Source organism: Balaenoptera borealis (assembly GCF_965194805.1).
Source record: "Balaenoptera borealis genome assembly, chromosome: 3".
Taxonomy (NCBI): Eukaryota; Metazoa; Chordata; class Mammalia; order Artiodactyla; family Balaenopteridae; genus Balaenoptera; species Balaenoptera borealis.
The window spans coordinates 178,383,880-178,404,814 of NC_138866.1; the positions used below are offsets into that span (position 1 = coordinate 178,383,880).

At 40.6% G+C, this 20,935-nt stretch overlaps 2 protein-coding genes across 2 annotated transcripts in view; one reads left to right on the top strand and one right to left on the bottom strand.

The window, feature by feature from the left end:
* LOC309625687 (uncharacterized protein) overlaps positions 1-20,935 on the top strand; it is a 201,306-nt gene that overhangs the window by 146,608 nt on the left and 33,763 nt on the right. The window lies entirely within an intron of this gene.
* Positions 1-20,935, bottom strand: part of ITGA8 (integrin subunit alpha 8) — a 183,133-nt gene that overhangs the window by 29,409 nt on the left and 132,789 nt on the right. Inside the window, exons 24-26 of the mRNA XM_082385316.1 lie at positions 20,144-20,249; positions 16,779-16,937; positions 5,696-5,824 (exon numbers count right to left, since the gene is read on the bottom strand). Of these exons, the coding sequence (XP_082241442.1) occupies positions 5,696-5,824; positions 16,779-16,937; positions 20,144-20,249 (394 nt within the window). The remainder of the gene's footprint in view (positions 1-5,695; positions 5,825-16,778; positions 16,938-20,143; positions 20,250-20,935) is intronic.

Consider the following 20,935-nt stretch of genomic DNA (forward strand, 5'->3'; position numbering starts at 1 on the left):
CTGGGGTGGATCAAACATCCAGATGGACGTATACAGTCTAGAGTGTAGTCAGGAGGGGCTAAGATGGCAGAAGGCCCACCTAGGCATGACTGGAGTTAGGGTCACCCAAGAAATTTCTCTAAAAGAGCAAAATCAATGGGAGAGAAGAGGGAGGGGGCTGAGGATGGAATCCTGAGGCACAGGAGCATTTAGAGATGGGCCGAAGAGAAGTCGGTGAAAAATTCCAAGAAGGGGCAGGCCAGAAGGCAGGAAGAGAACCAGAAGAGAATGTTTTGGGGATGGCAAGAGATGAGATGATTTCAAGAAGTGGTCAAGAGTATCATATGCTGAGGAGGGTCAGAAAGATAAGGTTTCTGCACGCTGAGTAGTGAAAGGGGGGAAAAGAAAGCTTGGAGAGGAGGAGATGGGATGAAAAGTACAAAAGCAGTGGGGACCCAAGATGAGAAAGGCAAGGATATTCTTAGGCGGACGAGAAATTATAGTTCCATGTTAACAGATACAGATTTTTTCTATGCAAATTGGAAATTATGATCCCAACACAGGATGCTGGCATTTTGCACTTTCAAATTCCTAATCAGAAATGGGATTCAGTAAGTTGTTTTTAACTAAACAAAAACTGTAGGAGGTCTTATTTGGCTTTTGATTTTAAAATAAACTTTGCATAATCACTCTCTATCCAGAACTGTCTGACTTGAGGACATGGGGAGGTGGATGATTTGCAATTTTTGAACCAATAAGAGAGAAAGGGAATAAAACATGAGTTATCAAAATCAGATATGGAAATAAAGGATCGACTTGCTCTCATCTGTAAATAATACGTTTCTACAATATTCAGAAGTTAAAAATCGTCTTGCATTAAAAAGCTTTAATGAGACAGAATAGGAGGGAAAAAAATCTGACCTTACAACAGAAGTGAATATAATATTCAAAGGAATTTTAGTTATTGAACTCCATTGCCTCAGCATATGCATGAGAAATACACCAAAGTGGAAAATGGAAAATATATTTAAATCTTGATTTTCCAAATTGTTGGTTCCCATAGGTTTGGACATTGGCTCGCCAGAGGGCTTTCTCATTGGCACTGAGTATGAGAATTCTATAGCTGTCAGTCATTGTTTTCTTTTTTAAAAAAAATCAAGAAAAAGAGGGAGAGGACTCAAATCAATAAAATTAGAAATGAAAAAGGAGAAGTTACAACAGACACCACAGAAATACAAAGCATCCTAAGAGACTACTACAAGCAACTCTATGCCAATAAAATGGACAACCTGGAAGAAATGGACAAATACTTAGAAAGGGATAACCTTCCAAGACTGAACCAGGAAGAAATAGAAAATATGAACAGACCAATCACAAGTAATGAAATTGAAACTGTGATTAAAAATCTTCCAACAAACAAAAGTCCAGGACCAGATGGCTTCACAGGTGAACTCTATCAAACATTTAGAGAAGAGCTAACACCCATCCTTCTCAAACTCTTCCAAAAAATTGTGGAGGAAGGAACACTCCCAAACTCATTCTATGAGGCCACCATCACCCTGATACCAAAACCAAAGATACTACAAAAAAAAGAAAATTACAGACCAATATCACTGATGAATATAGATGCAAAAATCCTCAACAAAATACTAGCAAACAGAATCCAACAACACCTTAAAAGGATCATACACCATGATCAAGTGGGATTTATCCCAGGGATGCAAGGATTCTTCAATATACGCAAATCAATCAATGTGATACACCATATTAACAAACTGAAGGATAAAAACCATATGATCATCTCAATAGATGCAGAAAAAGCTTTTGACAAAATTCAACACCCATTTATGATAAAAATTCTCCAGAAAGTGGGCACAGAGGGAACCTACCTCAACATAATAAAGGTCATATACGACAAACCCACAGCAAACGTCATTCTCAATGGTGAAAAACTGAAAGCATTTCCTCTAAGATCAGGAACAAGACAAGGATTTCCACTCTCACCACTATTATTCAACATAGATTTGGAAGTCCCAGCCATGGCAATCAGAGAAGAAAAAGAAATAAAAGGAATCCAAATTGGAAAAGAAGAAGTAAAACTGTCACTGTTTGCAGATGACATGATACTATACATAGAGAATCCTAAAGATGCCACCAGAAAACTACTAGAGCTAATCAATGAATTTGGTAAAGTTGCAGGATACAAAATTAATGCACAGAAATCTCTTGCATTCCTATACACTAATGATGAAAAATCTGAAAGAGAGATTAAGGAAACACTCCCATTTACCATTGCAACAAAAAGAATATAATACCTAGGAATAAACCTACCTAGGGAGACAAAAGACCTGTATGCAGAAAACTGTAAGACACTGATGAAAGAAATTAAAGATGATACAAACAGATGGAGAGATATACCATGTTCTTGGATTAGAAGAATCAACATTGTGAAAATGACTATACTACCCAAAGCAATCTACAGATTCAATGCAATCCCTATCAAATTACCAATGGCATTTTTTACAGAACTAGAACAAAAAATCTTAAAATTTGTATGGAGACACAAAAGACCCCGAATAGCCAAAGCAGTCTTGAGGGAAAAAAACGGAGCTGGAGGAATCAGACTCCCTGACTTCAGACTATACTACAAAGCTACAGTAATCAAGACAATATGGTACTGGCAGAAAAACAGAAATATAGATCAGTGGAACAGGCTAGAAAGCCCAGAGATAAACCCACGCACCTATGGTCAACTAATCTATGACAAAGGAGGCAAGGATATACAGTGGAGAAAAGACAGTCTCTTCAGTAAGTGGTGCTGGGAAAACTGGACAGCTACATGTAAAAGAATGAAGTTAGAACACTCCCTAACACCATACACAAAAATAAACTCAAAATGGATTAGAGACCTAAATGTAAGGCTGGACACTATAAAACTCTTAGAGGAAAACATAGGAAGAACACTCTTTGACATAAATCACAGCAAGATCTTTTTTGATCCACCTCCCAGAGTAATGGAAATAAAAACAAATGAATGGGACCTAATGAAACTTAAAAGCTTTTGCAAAGCAGAGGAAACTACAAACAAGACAAAAAGACAACCCTCAGAATGGGAGAAAATATTTGCAAACGAATCAACAGACAAAGGATTCATCTCCAAAATATATAAACAGCTCATGCAGCTCAATATTAAAAAAACAAACAACCCAATCCAAAAATGGGCAGAAGGCCTAAATAGACATTTCTCCAAAGAAGACATACAGATGGCCAAGAAGCACATGAAAAGCTGCTCAACATCACTAATTATTAGAGAAATGCAAATCAAAACTACAATGAGGTATCACCTCACACCAGTTAGAATGGGCATCATCAGAAAATCTACAAACAACAAATGCTGGAGAGGGTGTGGAGAAAAGGGGACCCTCCTGCACTGTTGGTGGGAATGTAAATTGATACAGCCACTATGGAGAACAGTATGGAGGTTCCTTAAAAATAAGAATAGAATTAACACCTGACCCAGCAATCCCACTACTGGGCATATACCCAGAGAAAACCGTAATTCAAAAAGACACATGCATCCCAATGTTCATTGCAGCACTATTCACAATAGCCAGGTCATGGAAGCAACCTAAATGTCCATCGACAGACGAATGGATAAAGAAGATGTGGTACATATATACAATGGAATATTACTCAGCCATAAAAAGGAACGAAATTGGGTAATTTGTAGAGACATGGATGAATCTAGAGACTGTCATACAGAGTGAAGTAAGTCAGAAAGAGAAAAACAAATATCGTATAATAACGCATACATGTGGAACCTAGAAAAATGGTACAGATGAACCGGTTTGCAGGGTAGAAATTGAGACACAGATGTAGAGAACAAACGTATGGACACCAAGGGGGGAAAACCGCGGTGGGGTGGGGATGGTGGTGTGCTGAATTGGGCGATTGGGATTGACATGTATACAGTAATATGTGTAAAATAGATAACTAATAAGAACCTGCAGTATAAAAAAAATAAAATTCAAAAAAAAATGAATTGAGGTATAATTGACATAGAACATGATTAGTTTCAGGTATACAGTGAAATGATTCAATATTTGTACATATTGTGAAATGAGCACTACAATAAGTCTACTTAACACCCATCACCACGCATAGTTACATAATTTTCTTTTCTTGTGATGAGCACTTTTAAGCTCTACTCTCTCAGCAACTTTCAAATATGCAGGACGGTATTATTAATTGTAGTCACCATGCAGTACAGTATTATTAATTGTAGTCACCATGCTGTACATTACAACCTCATAACTTAAATCATTGTTTTCTGTTCTATCATTCTTCCTGGAAACTTTTTAAAAATAATAATATTAGTGTTATTAACTTATCCTAAACTGCATAGCATATAGATTCCCTACTCTTATGTTTTGAAAAATATTACAGTGCCATAAAAATTTACAGGACCTTGAGTCATATCTGCCAACTGCCATAGCTTTTTGCCATGTAATTGCAGGTACTTCTATCAATATTACAATAAATGTTCCTCGCTTGATTTAAGTTTAACTGATTATGTTAGACTTGCTCCTTGCACTTTGTGGCCATTTCCGTGTTTGAAACATTTTGTATGGTCAAGATGAAATAAATACATGTCAGAGCATGTTCAAGACATACATTTTCACTAATTAAATTTTTATTGTCTTTTCATTGGGATCTGGGGAAGCAAACTAGGCAAATACATGTGTTCAGTCTGTCATCCTGACTTGAAAAATTCTGTTTTATACTGCTGTTTTTCTATATATTTGGTTACTTTTTGCCCTACCCATCCCCATGTGTCTCTACTTGTGAAGTGCTGGGAGATTATGTAAGTTTTATTATCATTTGTTACAGTGATCAAAGATTCTTGAGACAGTACACTCATTATATGTCAGGGCTAGCATAAATTTTTTTAAAAGACATACATTAAAAAAGACCACAACATTTTAGCCTTTTTTACACATACAACCAATGGCATTAACATTCACATTGGAATGAGTGGGAAAACTGAATCGAAAATGCTGAGTCATGGGATTTCCCTCTCAGTCCACTGGTTAAGACTCCGTACTTCCACTGCAGGGGGCAGGGGGTTGATCCCTGGTCCAGGAACTAAGATAAAATCGTGCATGACACGCAGCATGGCCAAAAAAAAAAAAAAAAAAAAGCTGAGTCATGAATGCCGTCCACAGTTTTACGAAAGGCTGACTAAGCTCAGGCTAGATCCACTACAGACCCCACTGCTTTGGGCCCAGGAAATCTGCAAATACCATTCTCAGTTCTTCCACTGGAGCAGAGAATTGTGAGATTCAGGAATGGAGTGTGACACCCCAAGGACCCAATGCATGGGCAGTGTTCCAGGCTCACTTCAAACTCTCACCAGTTCAGTGTCTGGGGACCAGCTGACGACTGAATCTGTGTCTTCTTGAAATGCATGAAAGGTCACCTTTTATGTTTTCACTGTTACTTCTCTCATGTGGCCCCCAGAGCAGGTTCAGAAGAGTGAAAAGGTTATATTGCAAAAAAAAAAAAAAAGTAGTTGCCTTCACATCTACAATACGTACTGCCAAAAACTGGGGCATATCTGAGCCTGGGAGGGGACTGAAAAGCAGTACTTGAAGTTAAAACCACGTGCATTTGGGAGTTCTGTCCAGTCCAAAATCTGCGCACTGAGACAACTCACCAGGATCTTTGCGGGGCTCTGTCTGTGAGGCTCCAGCGCAGGCACATCTCTCTTCCTGACCAGATGAGGGATGGTGGAGTTCCTCAAAAAGGCGCTCAGCTCGGGGGTGTCTTCGGGGGGGGCAGCGGGCTGCAAAGAGCGAGCCAGAAACCACACATCAGGTACATGAGCACTCGGTACCTTTTCATTAGCCTTGAGCGCTAGGCAATTTTTTTTTTCTTGACTATGATTCACCTGAGAATTCAGACCCGTTCTCATTGACCAGCAGCATACCCATCAGCAAGATGAACCACACTGGCGGCAAACAAGCCTTTCCATTCTCCAATCATAGGAATTCCTGAAGCCCGGGGAAGGCACTCCTGGAAAGTTTATCTTTGTAAGCATAAGATTTTAAGCAGAAGTGATTTCCCCGTAAGGGCAGAGAAGGTGGAAGTGACTTTCTAAGCGTGAGCTGTCATTTCCCCATTACTTTGCTCTCATTGTCGATCAGGGAACCGAGGAACATTCTGTGTGGTGAGATGCATCCTGAGGTGGCAGAAAAGTGAGGTGCTGATGGTGGGGAAACAGCCAGATGTGGTCAAGGACTTGGGCGTGTCTGAGCCCCAAACCCTGTAGCTGTTAAGTACTGCTCCCTCAGGAGAGAACTGTATTGTAATGAAAATGACTCTTCCCTAGCACACCACGTGAGCACTGTGCCGTGATGGAGCTTGTTTTCAGCCCTGAGTTTGTTTTTCAGGTGTTCCTGAACTTACGATGTTATCTCAGGCTCCGTGCTGGCCATATCTGGTCACCAAATAAATATTTTGAGAATTCCAATAAGTCACACATAGTATCCCATTAAAATTCTAGACCGACTGAATATAAAACCTAATTTTTTGCTCCCTACTACCCGTCCCTGACAGCACATCTTCTTTTACCCAGTCTTTTTTTTTGGAGTCACAGGAAGAATCCTAGTATACTCGTCTCCATGGAATGAAAAAAGATATTCCTACACTGCAGCTGAAATGATAGTGCTCAGTATGTCCCAAGAACCTAGAAGAATCTACTGGATAAACAGAAAGATGGAGTCCAGGCTTCTTGGTGTGATGCAGCCCTCTATATGCTGACCTCTGCCTGCTGCTCCAGCCTCCCCTTTGCATCAAGAGGCCCGGGCACCCTGCTTCCCAGCGAGCAGAACCACGCTCCGCTCCTGCCCTGCACCAGGCTGATTCCCCGAGGCCTGTCTGACGTTCCAGGTGATGGCCCTGCTCTCCATCAGCACCTATCAAGCTGTACAGTCACTGTCTGCCAACTGGTCTGAGTTGCCCCATGAGAAAATGTCAAATGAGAAGCATAGAGTCATATATAACATCCCAACAAATATCAGAAAAAAAAAAAAAAAGAGGAAGAAGACCCAGCCGGGAAAAGTCACAGGGGGAGAAATCAGATGTAGGAGACAATCCAGGAAAGTGTGATTCTACAGGAGCCTCAGAAAAAGAACGTTGCAAAAATAGTGCCAAATGGGCTAGATTCTTTGCTATTCCTCCCATGGACAGGTTAGGGTCTAATTCCCCCCCTTAAGCCTGGGCTGGCTTCAGGGACTTGCTTGACCAAAAGAATGTAGCAGAAAAGAAAAATAAATGAAAAATAAGTGACTAAGAATGTTAAATCCTGCAGAGGAATAAAGAAAGGTTAGGACTAAAAGGATTCACTGAATTTGTCACTTAAGAAATTATGGACATATCATCCAGCAACTCCACTTCTGGATAGTTACCCGAAGAAAACAAAAACACTAACTGGAAAAGCTATCTGCACTCATGTTCACTGCAACACTATTTCCAATAGCCAAACCTGGAAGCAACCTAAGTGTCCACCAGTGGATGAATGGACAAAGAAATTGTGCTAAACATATACAACGATATACAATGCAGTATTATTCAGCCATAAAAAAGAAGGAAATCCTGCCATTTGTGACAACACGGATGGACCTTGAGGGCAATATGCTCAGTGAAATAAGACCCCGAAAGACCTTATGATCTTACTTACAAGTGAAATCTAAAAAAACAAAAACAAAAACAAAAAAAATCATGAAACAAACTTATTAGAGAATAGACTGGTGGTTGTGAGAGGTGAGGGTCAGTGGTGGGTGAAATGGATCAAGGGGATCAAAAAGTACAAATCTCAGTTATAAAGTAAATAAGTCCTGGGGATGTAATGTATAGCATGGTGACTATAAGTAACAATACTGTAGTGTATATCTGAAAGCTGCTAAGAGAGTACATCTTAAAAGTTCTCATCCCAAGGGAAAAAAATTTGTAAATATATAAAGTGATGGATGTTAACTAGACATCGTGATCATTTTGCAATATATACAGATATCGAATCATTATGTTGTACATCTGAATACAATAAAATGTTATATGTCAATTATATCTCAATTTAAAAAAAACAAGAACAGAAGAAAAAAAGAAGTTATGGATGCCCTTTCCTGAGCAGGGGATTGCTATAGGTGGAAACTGAACCACAGAAGCTAAAGAATGAATGGGTTTAGAGAAATGGATAATTATTTGAAGAAGTACGAAATTAAATCTCAGTCTTATTCTCTTATTAACTAATTCCTAACGGCTATGGGATGAGGTGCAGCTTCATCCTCCAAATAAGAAAGCACTAAAACAAAGCAAAATAAAACATGAATATTCTTAGCAGCTATTTATAACGGAGACAAAAGATAGAAACATAAAGCTTTAAGGGCATAAAGAGGATGCTGGTTTAAAAGTTATGACATTTATACAGAAGACTACTGGACAGTTTTTTTAAAATGATGTAGAGCTATGTAGTAATTTAGAAAGATATAAGATCTTAGTAAGAGGAAAAGGCCGGTTACAAAATTGCACACATAATACGATTTTTAAAAATGGCTGTTTATTTACATTGTGTATCAGAAATAGGACTATTTAGAATAGCCATCTAATTGTTAGGCAGTGATGGAGTTTTAATGATATTAAGGAAGTTTTGCTAATTACTTTTTAGGTATGATAATGGAATTATGGATTTCTAAAGAGTGTCCTTAATTATTGGCAATATACAATGAAATGTTTATGGGTGAAATGAAAAAACAATGCATAAATAAATAGAAAATATAACAGTAAATGGGTTATGACATTACTAGAAATTAAATATTTTCTTCTTTATGTTTTTACATCTTGCCTGATATATTCCTATGATGGACATTTAGTACCTCTTAAGATGAAAACCAAAAAAATTATAATAAGAGTAAGACAGAAGTAAGGAAGTAGGGGTAGCAAGCTTGGCTAACAATGGAAGGGAAAAGAAATCCGTTCTTGGAAGAGGCTACAGAGGCAAGTTATTTGCTTATTGTTTGTTTTGAAGATGGAGGAAATTTAAGTAACTTTATAGGTTCCAAGGAAGGAGCTAGTAGAGAGAAGATTGCAGATACAGGAAACAGGGGGAATAGTCGATGCAGCAAAGTTAAATTTGGAACCGGGAGAAGAACTTTCCTCTGAAAGTGCGGGAGAGGAACTGAGGATGAGGGAGCGACGATTGGAAGGTGTATGTGTGGGCAGGAGGCGGGCGGCGAGGAGGGGTTTGGGATGGGAAATGGGTCATTTGAAGACCGTCTCGCTTTAAGGTCACCTGCTAATAGTAGTGATGTTCGGGAGACTGGGTAGGAGGTACGGGGAGAGGAGTGAAGGTCTGGAGAAGCCGGTGAGGAGAGCCGGAGGGAGAGACCATCAGATGGCAGAGGGCAGTCTGCAGATGCTGCGGCCCAGTGAGCACGAGCCGCCCTCGGGCTGCAACAAGCCCACAGGCTAAGTGGTAGAGAAGCCAAAATCTGGGAGGGTGCAGGGACTCGGAAAGGATAGAGGACAAGGGAGGCGAAGTAAGGGAGCTTGTACAAGAATGTTTTAACCAGCTCCTCGTGGATTCCAGGCTTGGCAGGAGAGAAAGCATGGCCAAAGGCAGCCTTGAGAGTGGGGTGGGTGAACTGACTCAGAGAAAGCTTTCATATCAAGGAAGAAAAGGGCTAGTGGAGAAAGGAAGTGAGAAAAATAGAAAAACAGGAGATTGATTTAGAGTCTTGGTTGCTGAACTGAATATTTCGGAGGTCAGGTAGCTAGAGGTGATGATCAGAGCCCTGGGATGATGAGGTGCCTGGGAGTGGGGGGAGGGTCAGCCCCATGGCCTTTGCAGTATTCCAGGGCAATGGCAGGTGAGCCATGAGTTAGCTCAGGGACACTCAATGGTGGAGAATCTGATAGAGAAACCTTTACAGCGTAAGATTAAAACTTGAGCTTAGAAAATTCAGAATTGTGGAAATCTTTAAGATTCCCTTATATGTTTTCCATCATACGCTCTGTGTGTGTGTGTGTGTAATTTTTGCTTTGAGATTTGTTATGTCCAATTTCTTCTTTTTTTAATAGGTCACTGGGAGACATGTTAACTTTGTAAGTAACCAAACTATAGAGCAGAGATGCTGGAAAGAACTAGGGAATATTTTTTATTCCTAAGGTATAGCCTAGTAGTAGCAGCAGTAGTAGTAGCAGTAGCTGTAGTAAAATAATAACCCAAAGAGAAGAAAACTCTTCAACTTCCTGTGTGTTCATATCAGATGCAGCTTGTGTACAGATAAAGTTATGACACAACCTATTGTGGTGGTCCCTGGTGTACCATTTCTCACAAATATTTCTAAGTGGTCTCTCGGTAAAACAAAGGACTTGCTCTGAGCTAGAGAATGAACTATGACACAGCCGGGATTGGTTGATAAAATGTGTTTCTTTCTTTTAGTGACATTGTTTTACAAACAGAGGAACTCCACGCTTAAACACCATCATCAGAAAGTCTTCCAATGGCTCGCAACACAGTTTTCTCAAATGGCATTCCAGAGATTATTTCAAAGGACAAAACAAAATACAACCCAAAAAACAAGGTAGAAGTTATCCAAGAAATGTAAACAGTTAGTTAAAGGCTATTTTCCAGATGAAATTTCAGAGCCTGTTTCACAATGGATCATGAACCCATAAGTCAAGTTTTTCCTTAATCTGAAACCCTTAGGGGTGAGGGAGGCTGGCCCCTTAGCACCTATGTTAGGCGGACTTTCAGTTCAGGGTAGTTTGCTAAGTGCTATGGAAGCTGGTGGTAAACACTCATGTATCTTCTTTAGAACAAACATGAAAATTGCTTCTTTCTGCAATAAGGAAACAATTGTTAGCAATATGGCTCTCTCCCCAGCTGCTAGTCAGAATCTGACCCCAACAGGAGTTTTCTATTTCCATAAATCTTCACAAACTCTTACTCTAGTATAGGTTTAAATTGACAGATTAAAGGGATACTGTGTGGCTGGAATGTGCAATGCAGTTGGAAATGCAGCTTTGGAAGAGTTGGGTGACATTAGATTAAGGGCTCTGTGAATCCAAACAAACACAACACATGCTATTTTTTCAACTTGTTTGTCATTTGCCTTTGGATTTCAGATATTCCTAGAACACAAGAGGCAGTGCCCTTCTCTCCTGTGACACTTTGTAATTAAATCGAAACAGAGACAAGTCCAAGGGGTCGGTCCACCATGTCATTTTCTTTAAGACATAAATGTTCAGGATTTGTTGGGAGAGAAACAAACCACAACTGTTTATTAACCTCCTGAACAGTTCATGCAAAGCACAACTGAAAGAATCAATTCACTCCGTTGGTGATTTTGAAGCTTAGTTGTTGGACATGTGTTTTTACATTTTGAAATATACACGAGAACTTGAAGACCATCTTAAAGAGAAGATAAGGCAAAGAGAAATAGACCTCAGAAAGTATATTGTCTTTGGTGGCTGAAAATTGCTAATGTGATAAGTAACACTACTACAGGTAGTGTTGTAAGTAACAGGTGAATGAAATTCCTCTATCAGAGGGAGCAGGAGAGAAAGGAGAGAGAGAGGAGAGAGGGAGGGGAGAGAGAGGGGGGGAGGGAAGGGCGGGGGAGAGAGAGGGAAAGAGAGACAGAGAGAGAGTTGGGCTGGGAGCTGCTGACCTAGGAAGTACCGAGTGTCCTGCACTCTGAATTAACAAGAAGCAATAGCAGATGGAGGCAGTTATGAAGGAAGAAAATTCTCTTAAGGATAAGACAAAACTATGCAAGTTTGCCAAGCCACTGTCTGATTTAAAAAAGCAATTTGCAGGGCTATAACCCCTGATGAATAGTTTCTGTGTTTCTGCTTTCCATGTCTGCACTCTCTGGTTGTAATTTGGACTTGCTGTGGGAATGGTCTTGTTCAAGAGATCAGTTCTCAGTGGTAACGTCCTGCCTTCCATGGCTCCAGAGACAGGTCTTCATACCTTGGCTTTCTCTCTTGCTATCAGTCATCCTAGTCCAGTCCCCGTCAGATCATTTTTACCTCAGGACTCTCCTTTCTTGAACTCAGCCCCAGAACATTCTACTGTGATCTTAACGCAGGTTGGCTTTGACCACCTTGTTTGTCTTCCTCTCTGGGCACAGTCTTACAATCCGTAGCTCTGTGTCCCAGCATCTCATACTTGGCTGTTCCTGACAAAATCTTGCCAATTAAAAAAATTCTTCACGTTCTATGCAAATTTGATTCCTTAATCGTGTTGACTTTTTCAACTTCATCTTATCGAGAGATCGTAGCCTGTTTGAAGGACTCTCCCAACCCTAGGATAGAGTCCACCAAAATAAGAAAATTGGTAGTTTGAAATCATTATTTTACTGCCTTTAGAATAGTTGAGAAATACTTTACCCAACTCTAATATTTTATTCCAAGAAGGATCTGGAACGAATTAGATTTAATGGATTGGTCGGAGTGCTGCAGACAGTTGAAGGTTTCAAAATATTTCAGATGGTTGGATGTGGGGAAATGGCTACCTCCAAACCCTCTGTCCCTGCCCTAGACCATGGAGTCTGGAAGTAGAAACTTCACGGCCACCTGCCTCTGCCCCAAGGCTTGTAGAAGACAGAGAAATGAAGTGGAACTATCATGGGAGGAACAGAAAACCAGAGACCACAGCCTTTTCACTGGAGTTGGGAGTGAAAGCCGTGGTGACAGTGACACTCCCAAGGGCCACCCCTCATGCTTGCTTGAGCTGCACTCCGCAAGGGGCTGTGCACCTCACTCAAGCTTTTCCTGAAGCCCATCATCTCCCCGGGCTTCTTTCTACCCCCACACTCAGACGTTTGAACAGTGTCAGAAAGCAGGCTGAGTGGGTCCCCACGAAGGCTAACACGAGGCAGGCACTTACAGATAAAAACCTCACGCCCTTCTGAATGTGTCCTCCCTGCCCCCAACCCTAACTTAGTTGTCGATGCTCTGGACTTGGGTAACAAATGAGTGGGATGTGGGTGAGATCTTGTGCCCACTTTCTCCTAAGACAGCCACAGGTCTTAGGAGAACACGGACATGGTGGTGGCTTTCCAACGTGGTCAGTGTCTCCTCTTCAAACCTTGTGGACATTCGGGTAACTGATGGGATAACCAAACAGTACACTTCCTGTGAGAACTGAACCTGGTCAGGCCTATTTGGACTTAGAGGCTGAAGTGAGGAGAGTGCATTTGGAAGGCATACTTAATTTATAGGTGGGTTGTATTTCAGAAGGTTTTCAGCTAGATGTTTGGCACTCAGAATACCTTTCTCTTTAGAAATGATGTTTTAAATGATGATTCAGTTCTCGGGCCAGCCCACAAGAAAATCTACTTTATCCACAGTATGGCTTTGATGCATACAACTAAGTATTTGCAATAAAAAATAAAGCCAGGGCAGTTGCTACATGAGTAATATTTAAAAATAGGAAAAAAATGGTTGTGTTAAGTACATTACATTAAATGCTGATAGACTTAATTAGAGTGTAGCCTTGTGGAGATTCTGCGGAGGATATCTGGGGAATTTCAAAGGTTTTAGAGTTGGTGGCACTGGTTCCTTAAAGTGGGTGGCCTAGAAAATGTTTCAGAGGAAATCTGATGGTTTCTAATTCATAAGCCAATCTCCTGAGAACTTGTGAGAGTTGGAGTCAGTGAAGGAGAGAGCTATTTTCTGTGGTAAGTGGATAAAAGTGAGCATATACATGGGAGGAGAAGTGGACTAAAAGATTGTATGTGAACACAAGAGGAAGGGATTTTTTTGTGAAAGGAAGTCAACTGAATGGCTGAAGAGGAAAACATGGTGGAGAACTCTGGAAATCCTCTGGAAGAAATTTCAGAAAGTTGAGGTGGTGTTTCCTCCTCTGATAGGTCCATGGCTGGGACATTTTGGTGGCTGATCCAGTGGAGACTGGAGCATCCTCAGAAAAGACTTGTAGATGCAGAGGTTTTAGAGACACTCACCACCTATCCCTCTACTCATAAAGAAATTGTAGAACCATAGAGTAAGGAATTGTACATTCATCCACCCATAGGTAAGATTTAATACTGTGGTTTGATTCTGCCTATGCGAATATATTTCTGTGGTTTGATCCTTCCTATGCGAATATATTTCTGTGGTTTGATCCTGCCTATGTGAATATATTTCTGTGGTTTGATCCTGCCTATGCGAATATATTCTGTGGTTTGATTCTGCCTATGAGAATATATTTCTGTGGTTTGATCCTGCCTATATGAATATATTTCTGTGGTTTGACCCTGCCTATGCGAATATATTTCTGTGGTTTGACCCTGCCTATGCGAATATATTTCTGTGGTTTGACCCTGCCTATGAGAATATATTTCTGTGGTTTGACCCTGCCTATGCGAATATATTTCTGTGGTTTGACCCTGCCTGTGCGAATATATTTCTGTGGTTTGACTCTGCCTATGCGAATATATTTCTGTCTCCTTTTTCCTTATACCATATCCATCCCCTCTCTGCGCCCCAGTTAAAGAACTAAGTTTCTAAAAAAATTAGATAGTTTAAAATAAAACTATTTATACTCCAATTAAAAAAAAAAACAACCCTGGCAATTAGCTTTGATGCAACAATCTGAAATCGATATGAGATTTAAAAGTTTACCCGGCCTATTCTTTTGACAACAAGATATAATAAATAATTTGCTAATTTCCAATTCGTATTTAAGACAAAGAATAGACTGTTTAGCTTTGCATTATCCAGAAAGAAAGAAATTGCCAAGTAAATTAATAGTGACTTCACCAAGAAACTATTTAATAGCTTAAGAGGAAAGTAATTTCCAAGTACTCTCAACTGTTTATAGCTACTCATATAAAAATTGATTATCAAGTTTTAAAATCTATTCATTGATAAAAGCTCATTTAGACTCTTTGGGTCATACTTGTTAAATATAGGTAAAAGTACTTTGAGAACCTGAAAGTAGTAACATTTCAAGTTTACCATGAATTCAGAATTTCAAGAATTCACGACTTGTTATACTTATTTTAGCATGCTGTTACTTCCTATTGTAATCAAATCTTATATTCAGTTTCTACTGATGGAGTTTTATAAAATAAGCATAACTGAGTTGCATTTTAAAAAGCACTAGCCTCACAAAGATTTTTAATCAAAGTCTATACTTTAAGGAATAACTGGCTAGCAGGGAATGGAGGTAAGGGGGACATACTCCCATCCAGTTTGCACGAATCTGCCAATGTTTAAGGCTAGTTATCTATTGGTACCATTCCAGCCAGTGTAAACGATTGTTAAATTGCAACAAAGAAAAAAATAACTCACCACCAACACACTGCACCAAGTTATATAATATATACAAACATATATAAATAGTGTCAGATAAACACTAAACATTACGCTCAAAGAGAGTTAGAAACCTTCTGCATAATCATGTGCTCCAAGAATCTCAGGACTGAAATAGGGTCTCAGGTAACTGCAGAACAAGAGATGTGAACGTTTTCATTACTTAGATGTTATCCATTAACATTTAAAGATAATATTTTCTAATAAGCTACTGTCCTTGAAGATGTTAAAATTATCTCAAGAGCAAAGAGAGAGGAAATGGGGCGGGGCGGGGGAAGGATGCCAAGGAGGAAGTATTTTACATAATTCTGTGGAATACAAGTGGCCTTATTTATTAGTTCCCCATGAAGAAGGAGGCTTGTTGCCCCACAAATCCGTGAATACTGGACCCCCTTTTAATCTTCCTCTCTTTGAATAAAAGGCATGTTGGGTTGAAGAAGAAATCCTTTCATAATGTCAGTGCCCCAGTGCCACTGGTTGAGAACAGAGGTGGACCTGCGTTCCGGATGATTGAATTAGTATTTCCCAAAGCCCGCCCTCTGCTCCATTGATAATGGAGACATCGTGTCCCTGCCAGTACTAGAGAGTGTTAATGAAGTTCTCTTTTGACGACAACATCTCATTAACAAGGGATTTTTTTTTTTTTCATTCAAATGTGACATTTTCAAGGGCTTACAGTCATTAATTTCTTTCCTTCCCAGAAGGAACCCCAAGCCAGATTTGGGTTTTAATCTGGACAGAATCAGCTCCGTGGATGCTTGAGGTCCTGGGTAGTGCAAGTGTGACTCACAAACCAGCAGATGGTGATCGGGTTGGGAGTCTGCAGAGAGGCAGAATCTCAGACGCCCTCCAGACCCTGTGTCTTACAGAGACCTCCAGGTGATTCGGATGCGCTTAGAGTTTGAGAAGCCCTGACCTAGGTGCCTCTGTAAGGTGGGGGTTCTCAGGGCATTGAGATGGCCTTTGGCAAATTATCGCATTTCACTACTTGCTATTGGCAACATCTGGAAAAGCCCATTTTGGCAAAGATCCTTATGTTTTTTGGCAATATACCAAAAAAGACTTTATAAATAGCATTTTGTACAAATTCTCCAAAACAAGACATGGGGTCTATTTCTGATTTGGGTTTAGTCATGCTGCTAGTCAAACCATATGCAAGAGGTAATATTGAAAGAGGCTAAATGAATGACAGATTACCATGAGCAATAAAACCAGGAGAAACTGAAGTTTTCTAGGAGTGATATTTTAAGTTAGATCTGGTATTTTACCTATAAAAGTAAAAGCAAAGATCTGATCAATTATCACTTAAGTAACATAATTACTTTGCTTTTTATTTTTAGTAAGCCACTGTTCGTATTTTCTCTTTACCATGAAAAATAGAGCAAAGCTGCTGGTTAGACAAGGCTCCTTACCTTTATATCCTGTGGGTTGATATCAGGATTTGTTTGACATCGCAGAGGTCCCAGAGTTTGAATATGAAAAATGTAGAGGAGAAATTCGTCCCGGGCAGAGAAGGGCCAGCCCACCTCCAGAAGGGTATCACTGATGGTGCTTGGTCCAATGTTGTGCAGCTACAAGCAAGGAACACATCACGGAATGGTTAGCACAAGGCAGCAAGATGAAATCAAACTCCATAGACTCTGGACCTCTTCTAAAGAAGCATTTATTTTGGCTTTAAGTCAAAGCCAAAATATGGACTTTGACCACGAAAATAGGAAGACAGAGTCTCTATAAGCAAGAGGAGTTCTGAAAGCAAGGTGAGCTGATGCTGAGAGAAGACGATTCAATCTGTGAAGCTCTAAGTAAGGGTAGAGTTCCTTTGCAAAGACCAGATCCACCATGTCTGATAATTGCGCAGTTTACCTGACACTTATATTAATTTAATCACAGTGCTAGGAATGCCATTTTAATTATATGCTTTCTAAACTTGGTTATCCTTTCTTTCCATTGAAATCTGCCCCTTTCCTGACTACTGATTTGTCAATTGCAACCATATGCGATGCACTTTCTCTCACCCTCTGGAAAAATGGCTATCCATCAAATACCAGAGATGGTCCAGGCTCACCACAGTACACCTCAAGTGTGCATTTCAAAGCTGAGCTCCTTCTGTTTTAATCAACGAATCTCAAGGAAAGAAAGGCCACAGTGCATAAGGAGATGAACATTTCAAACACAAGAATCCTATACTTGCAGGACACAAAACAGCTTGCAGGACACAAAACAGCTTGCAGGACACAAAACATTAAGTGGATTTAAATTTACTGTGGTTTTCAAAAATTCACTTCAAGGTTAGCTGGGACCTTTTGTCCTTTTTTTTTTCACAGTTCTGACAATTGTAATGATCCATAAAACAACTTATAATTGGTTTTGCTTATTAGGTGGCTTGTTTAATTCATATTATCAAAGCAACATGGCATCCTTTGATAAAAGTATATTTTGAGAGATGAGATTAGCCTGTAAGAAATGTTCAACGATTGCTTTTGGCACTACTGGTTATTACCCTAAAATTTTATGATCCATTTTGCTCAGATTAGAAACAGGGCTGCCCTGAGAATGACTGAGTTTGAATGTTTTCAGACTTTAAAGTTTCACCATTCTTAAGGAGAAACTAGTGCACACAAGGTTTGATAAATTATTTGACAATAGTTTTTCTTCCAGCTAGGTTCTTAATCTGAATGGTCTTGGGGACTGTGTTATCCTTTTGTTATCAAGAGAGCTTAAGCCAAAGCGTTGATCCAGCTTTGGACAGGGCTTCTGATTCTGGAGCACAGGTTGGGCACATGGCAGGCTTTCATGTTGACACTGCACAGGAGCTGATGCCTTTTCCCCATACATGTAAGCAGCTCGTCAGTTTTTTTTTTTTTTTTTTTTTTTATTTTTATTTATTTATTTATTTATTTTTGGCTGTGTTGGGTCTTCGTTTCTGTGCGAGGGCTTCCTCCAGTTGCGGCAAGCGGGGTCCACTCTTCATCGCGGTGCGCGGGCCTTTCACTGTCGCGGCCTCTCCCGTTGCGGAGCACAGGCTCCAGACGCGCAGGCTCAGTAGTTGTGGTTCACGGGCCTAGTTGCTCCGCGGCATGTGGGATCTTCCCAGACCAGGGCTCGAACCCGCGTCCCCTGCATTGGCAGGCAGACTCCCAACCACTGCGCCACCAGGGAAGCCCAGCTCGTCAGTTTTGAAATGGCTTTATTGTTATCCTTAGAGAACGCTATTCGTGTCCCCTGTAGCTTGAGAAGAAAGTCACAGAACCATTGGGTCAGCGGCATGCGTGACACAAGAAAGGGATAGGGAGCATTAACCAAGGAGGAACCTCAAACAGAAAAGGGCTTGGAACATCATTTTCACCAGATTTCCATTCCTGGCCCCTTGAAGATGAACAGGAAAAACTGTTCTCCACTGATAGAATTTACTTTATTTAAAAAAAAAAAAGAACAACTATTAAACTAACCCTTTACTATATCTTGGCTTCTAACTATAAAAAAATTTAAATGTTTCATATAATGTGTTCACAAAGCTCTTCCCTATAAACAATTTAACACTTGAAGTGGGATCAGATCATCAGGGCTTTATCAGGAGCTCCTGGTTTGCTTCTGTAAAAATCAATGGACTCTTTTAAATCTCAGAATAAGATACATGTCTGATTGGGGTTAGTCGAATGAACAGTAAAATTATTCTTATCTATCTACCATCCACCCACATTATATATGCATTTTGGGGGGTACAATTGTGAATAATCCATACAGTTTTCTCTGTCTGGTAACTTCTGGTTGGTGACCCTTTAGTTTAAGAGGTGGGTGGGTTTTTAAAATAGCTGAAAATGTAGGAAGAAGTGAAATAAAGTCTACGGAGCTAGTCATTTTTAGAAGTAGGCTGTCCAAACATTAAAAGAGAGGAAATAAAGAGCATTTAAAAATGAACAGGGGGGCTTCCCTGGTGGCGCAGTGGTTAAGAATCTGCCTGCCAATGCAGCGGACACGGGTTTGAGCCCTGGTCTGGGAAGATCCCACATGCCACAGAGGGGCTGGGCCCGTGAGCCACAACTACTGAGCCTGCGCGTCTGGAGCCTGTGCTCCGCAACAAGAGAGGCCGCGACAGTGAGAGGCCCGCGCACCGCGATGAAGAGTGGCCCCCGCTCGCCGGAACTGGAGAAAGCCCTCGCACAGAAACGAAGACCCAACACAGCCAAAAATAAAGAAAGAAAGAAAGAAATAAAATTTTAAAAAATGAACAGGAACAAGATAAAATGTTTCTCACTGTATAATGGCTCTCGCCACTAAAAAGCAAGTGGCTGGGCTTCCCTGGTGGCGCAGTGGTTGAGAGTCTGCCTGCCAATGCAGGGGACGCGGGTTCGAGCCCTGGTCTGGGAGGATCCCACGTGCCGCGGAGCAACTGGGCCCGTGAGCCACAATTGCTGAGCCTGCGCGTCTGGAGCCTGTGCTCCGCAACAAGAGAGGCCGCGACAGTGAGAGGCCCGCGCACCGCGATGAAGAGTGGCCCCCGCTTGCCGCAACTGGAGAAAGCCCTCTCACAGAAACGAAGACCCAACACAGCCATAGATAAATAAATAAATAAAAAAAAAAAAAAAAAAAAAAAAAGCAAGTGGCCGTAGAGTGGTTATTTAACAGGACACTCCCAGCACCCACTGCAATATGAGAGCAAACGAGGACAAATCTAGGCAGGATATAAACAGCTCCGACCTCAGATCGATGTCTTTTATTATTACCAAAGAGCATAAGAACAAACCCTGAACACAATTTCAACAGAGACAACGGCTACCTCATAAATATGTTCCACCAATGGTCCAACTCCCTCCTCCTTGCGGGGCTCCTCTTCCGGTTCCCAGTTACGAATGGGCAGAACGATCTGCGGAGGGTGGGATACCCTGAAACATGGAATGTGACGTCAGTGGCTGGTGTTGGCGCATGTAGAGAACACTTCACTTGTGTGGAGTACATTAACAGCAGCGGCAAAGAGTGACTGTCAATTTATTTGAATAGATATTTCCCTCAAGGAAAAAAGTAGTGAAAGTTTTGTTCAGCAAAATCACTAATAGGTAAGGGTCTGAAACATCTCTTAATTAACTGGTCTCTAGCTCAGAGATTGACTATTTTATAGCATCTCCTCTCTTGGGCACTAGGGGGCAGAGCAGAGAGCATGCCTGAGCTGAGATGGTTAATTTCACATATACATACGTAAATACATACATCTATCTATAGATCCTGTGTGTGTGTGTGGGCGTCCGCGTGCACGCGTGTGTGTGTACAGGATTTATAATCCATGCTTTATGCCATATCAAGAAATGGGACATTTTTGTGGATAAAAATCTAGAATTCTGTGTGGTGTGTGAAATGTCCAGTTGTGACGAAATACCGTTTCTAGTTAAATACTTAAGAGTGGAAAAGTGGCCACTTGTATATTTCTCCTTCTTAGATTTCTCTGGCTTTCCATGAACGCAGGCATACCTCTCACAAGGCCAGGCCCAGAGCCAAAATAAAGCTTGATCAAGTTCTAGAGTTATTTTATAGATAACTGGAAGCGTGAGACAGAGTGAGAGAATGTGAGAGTTAC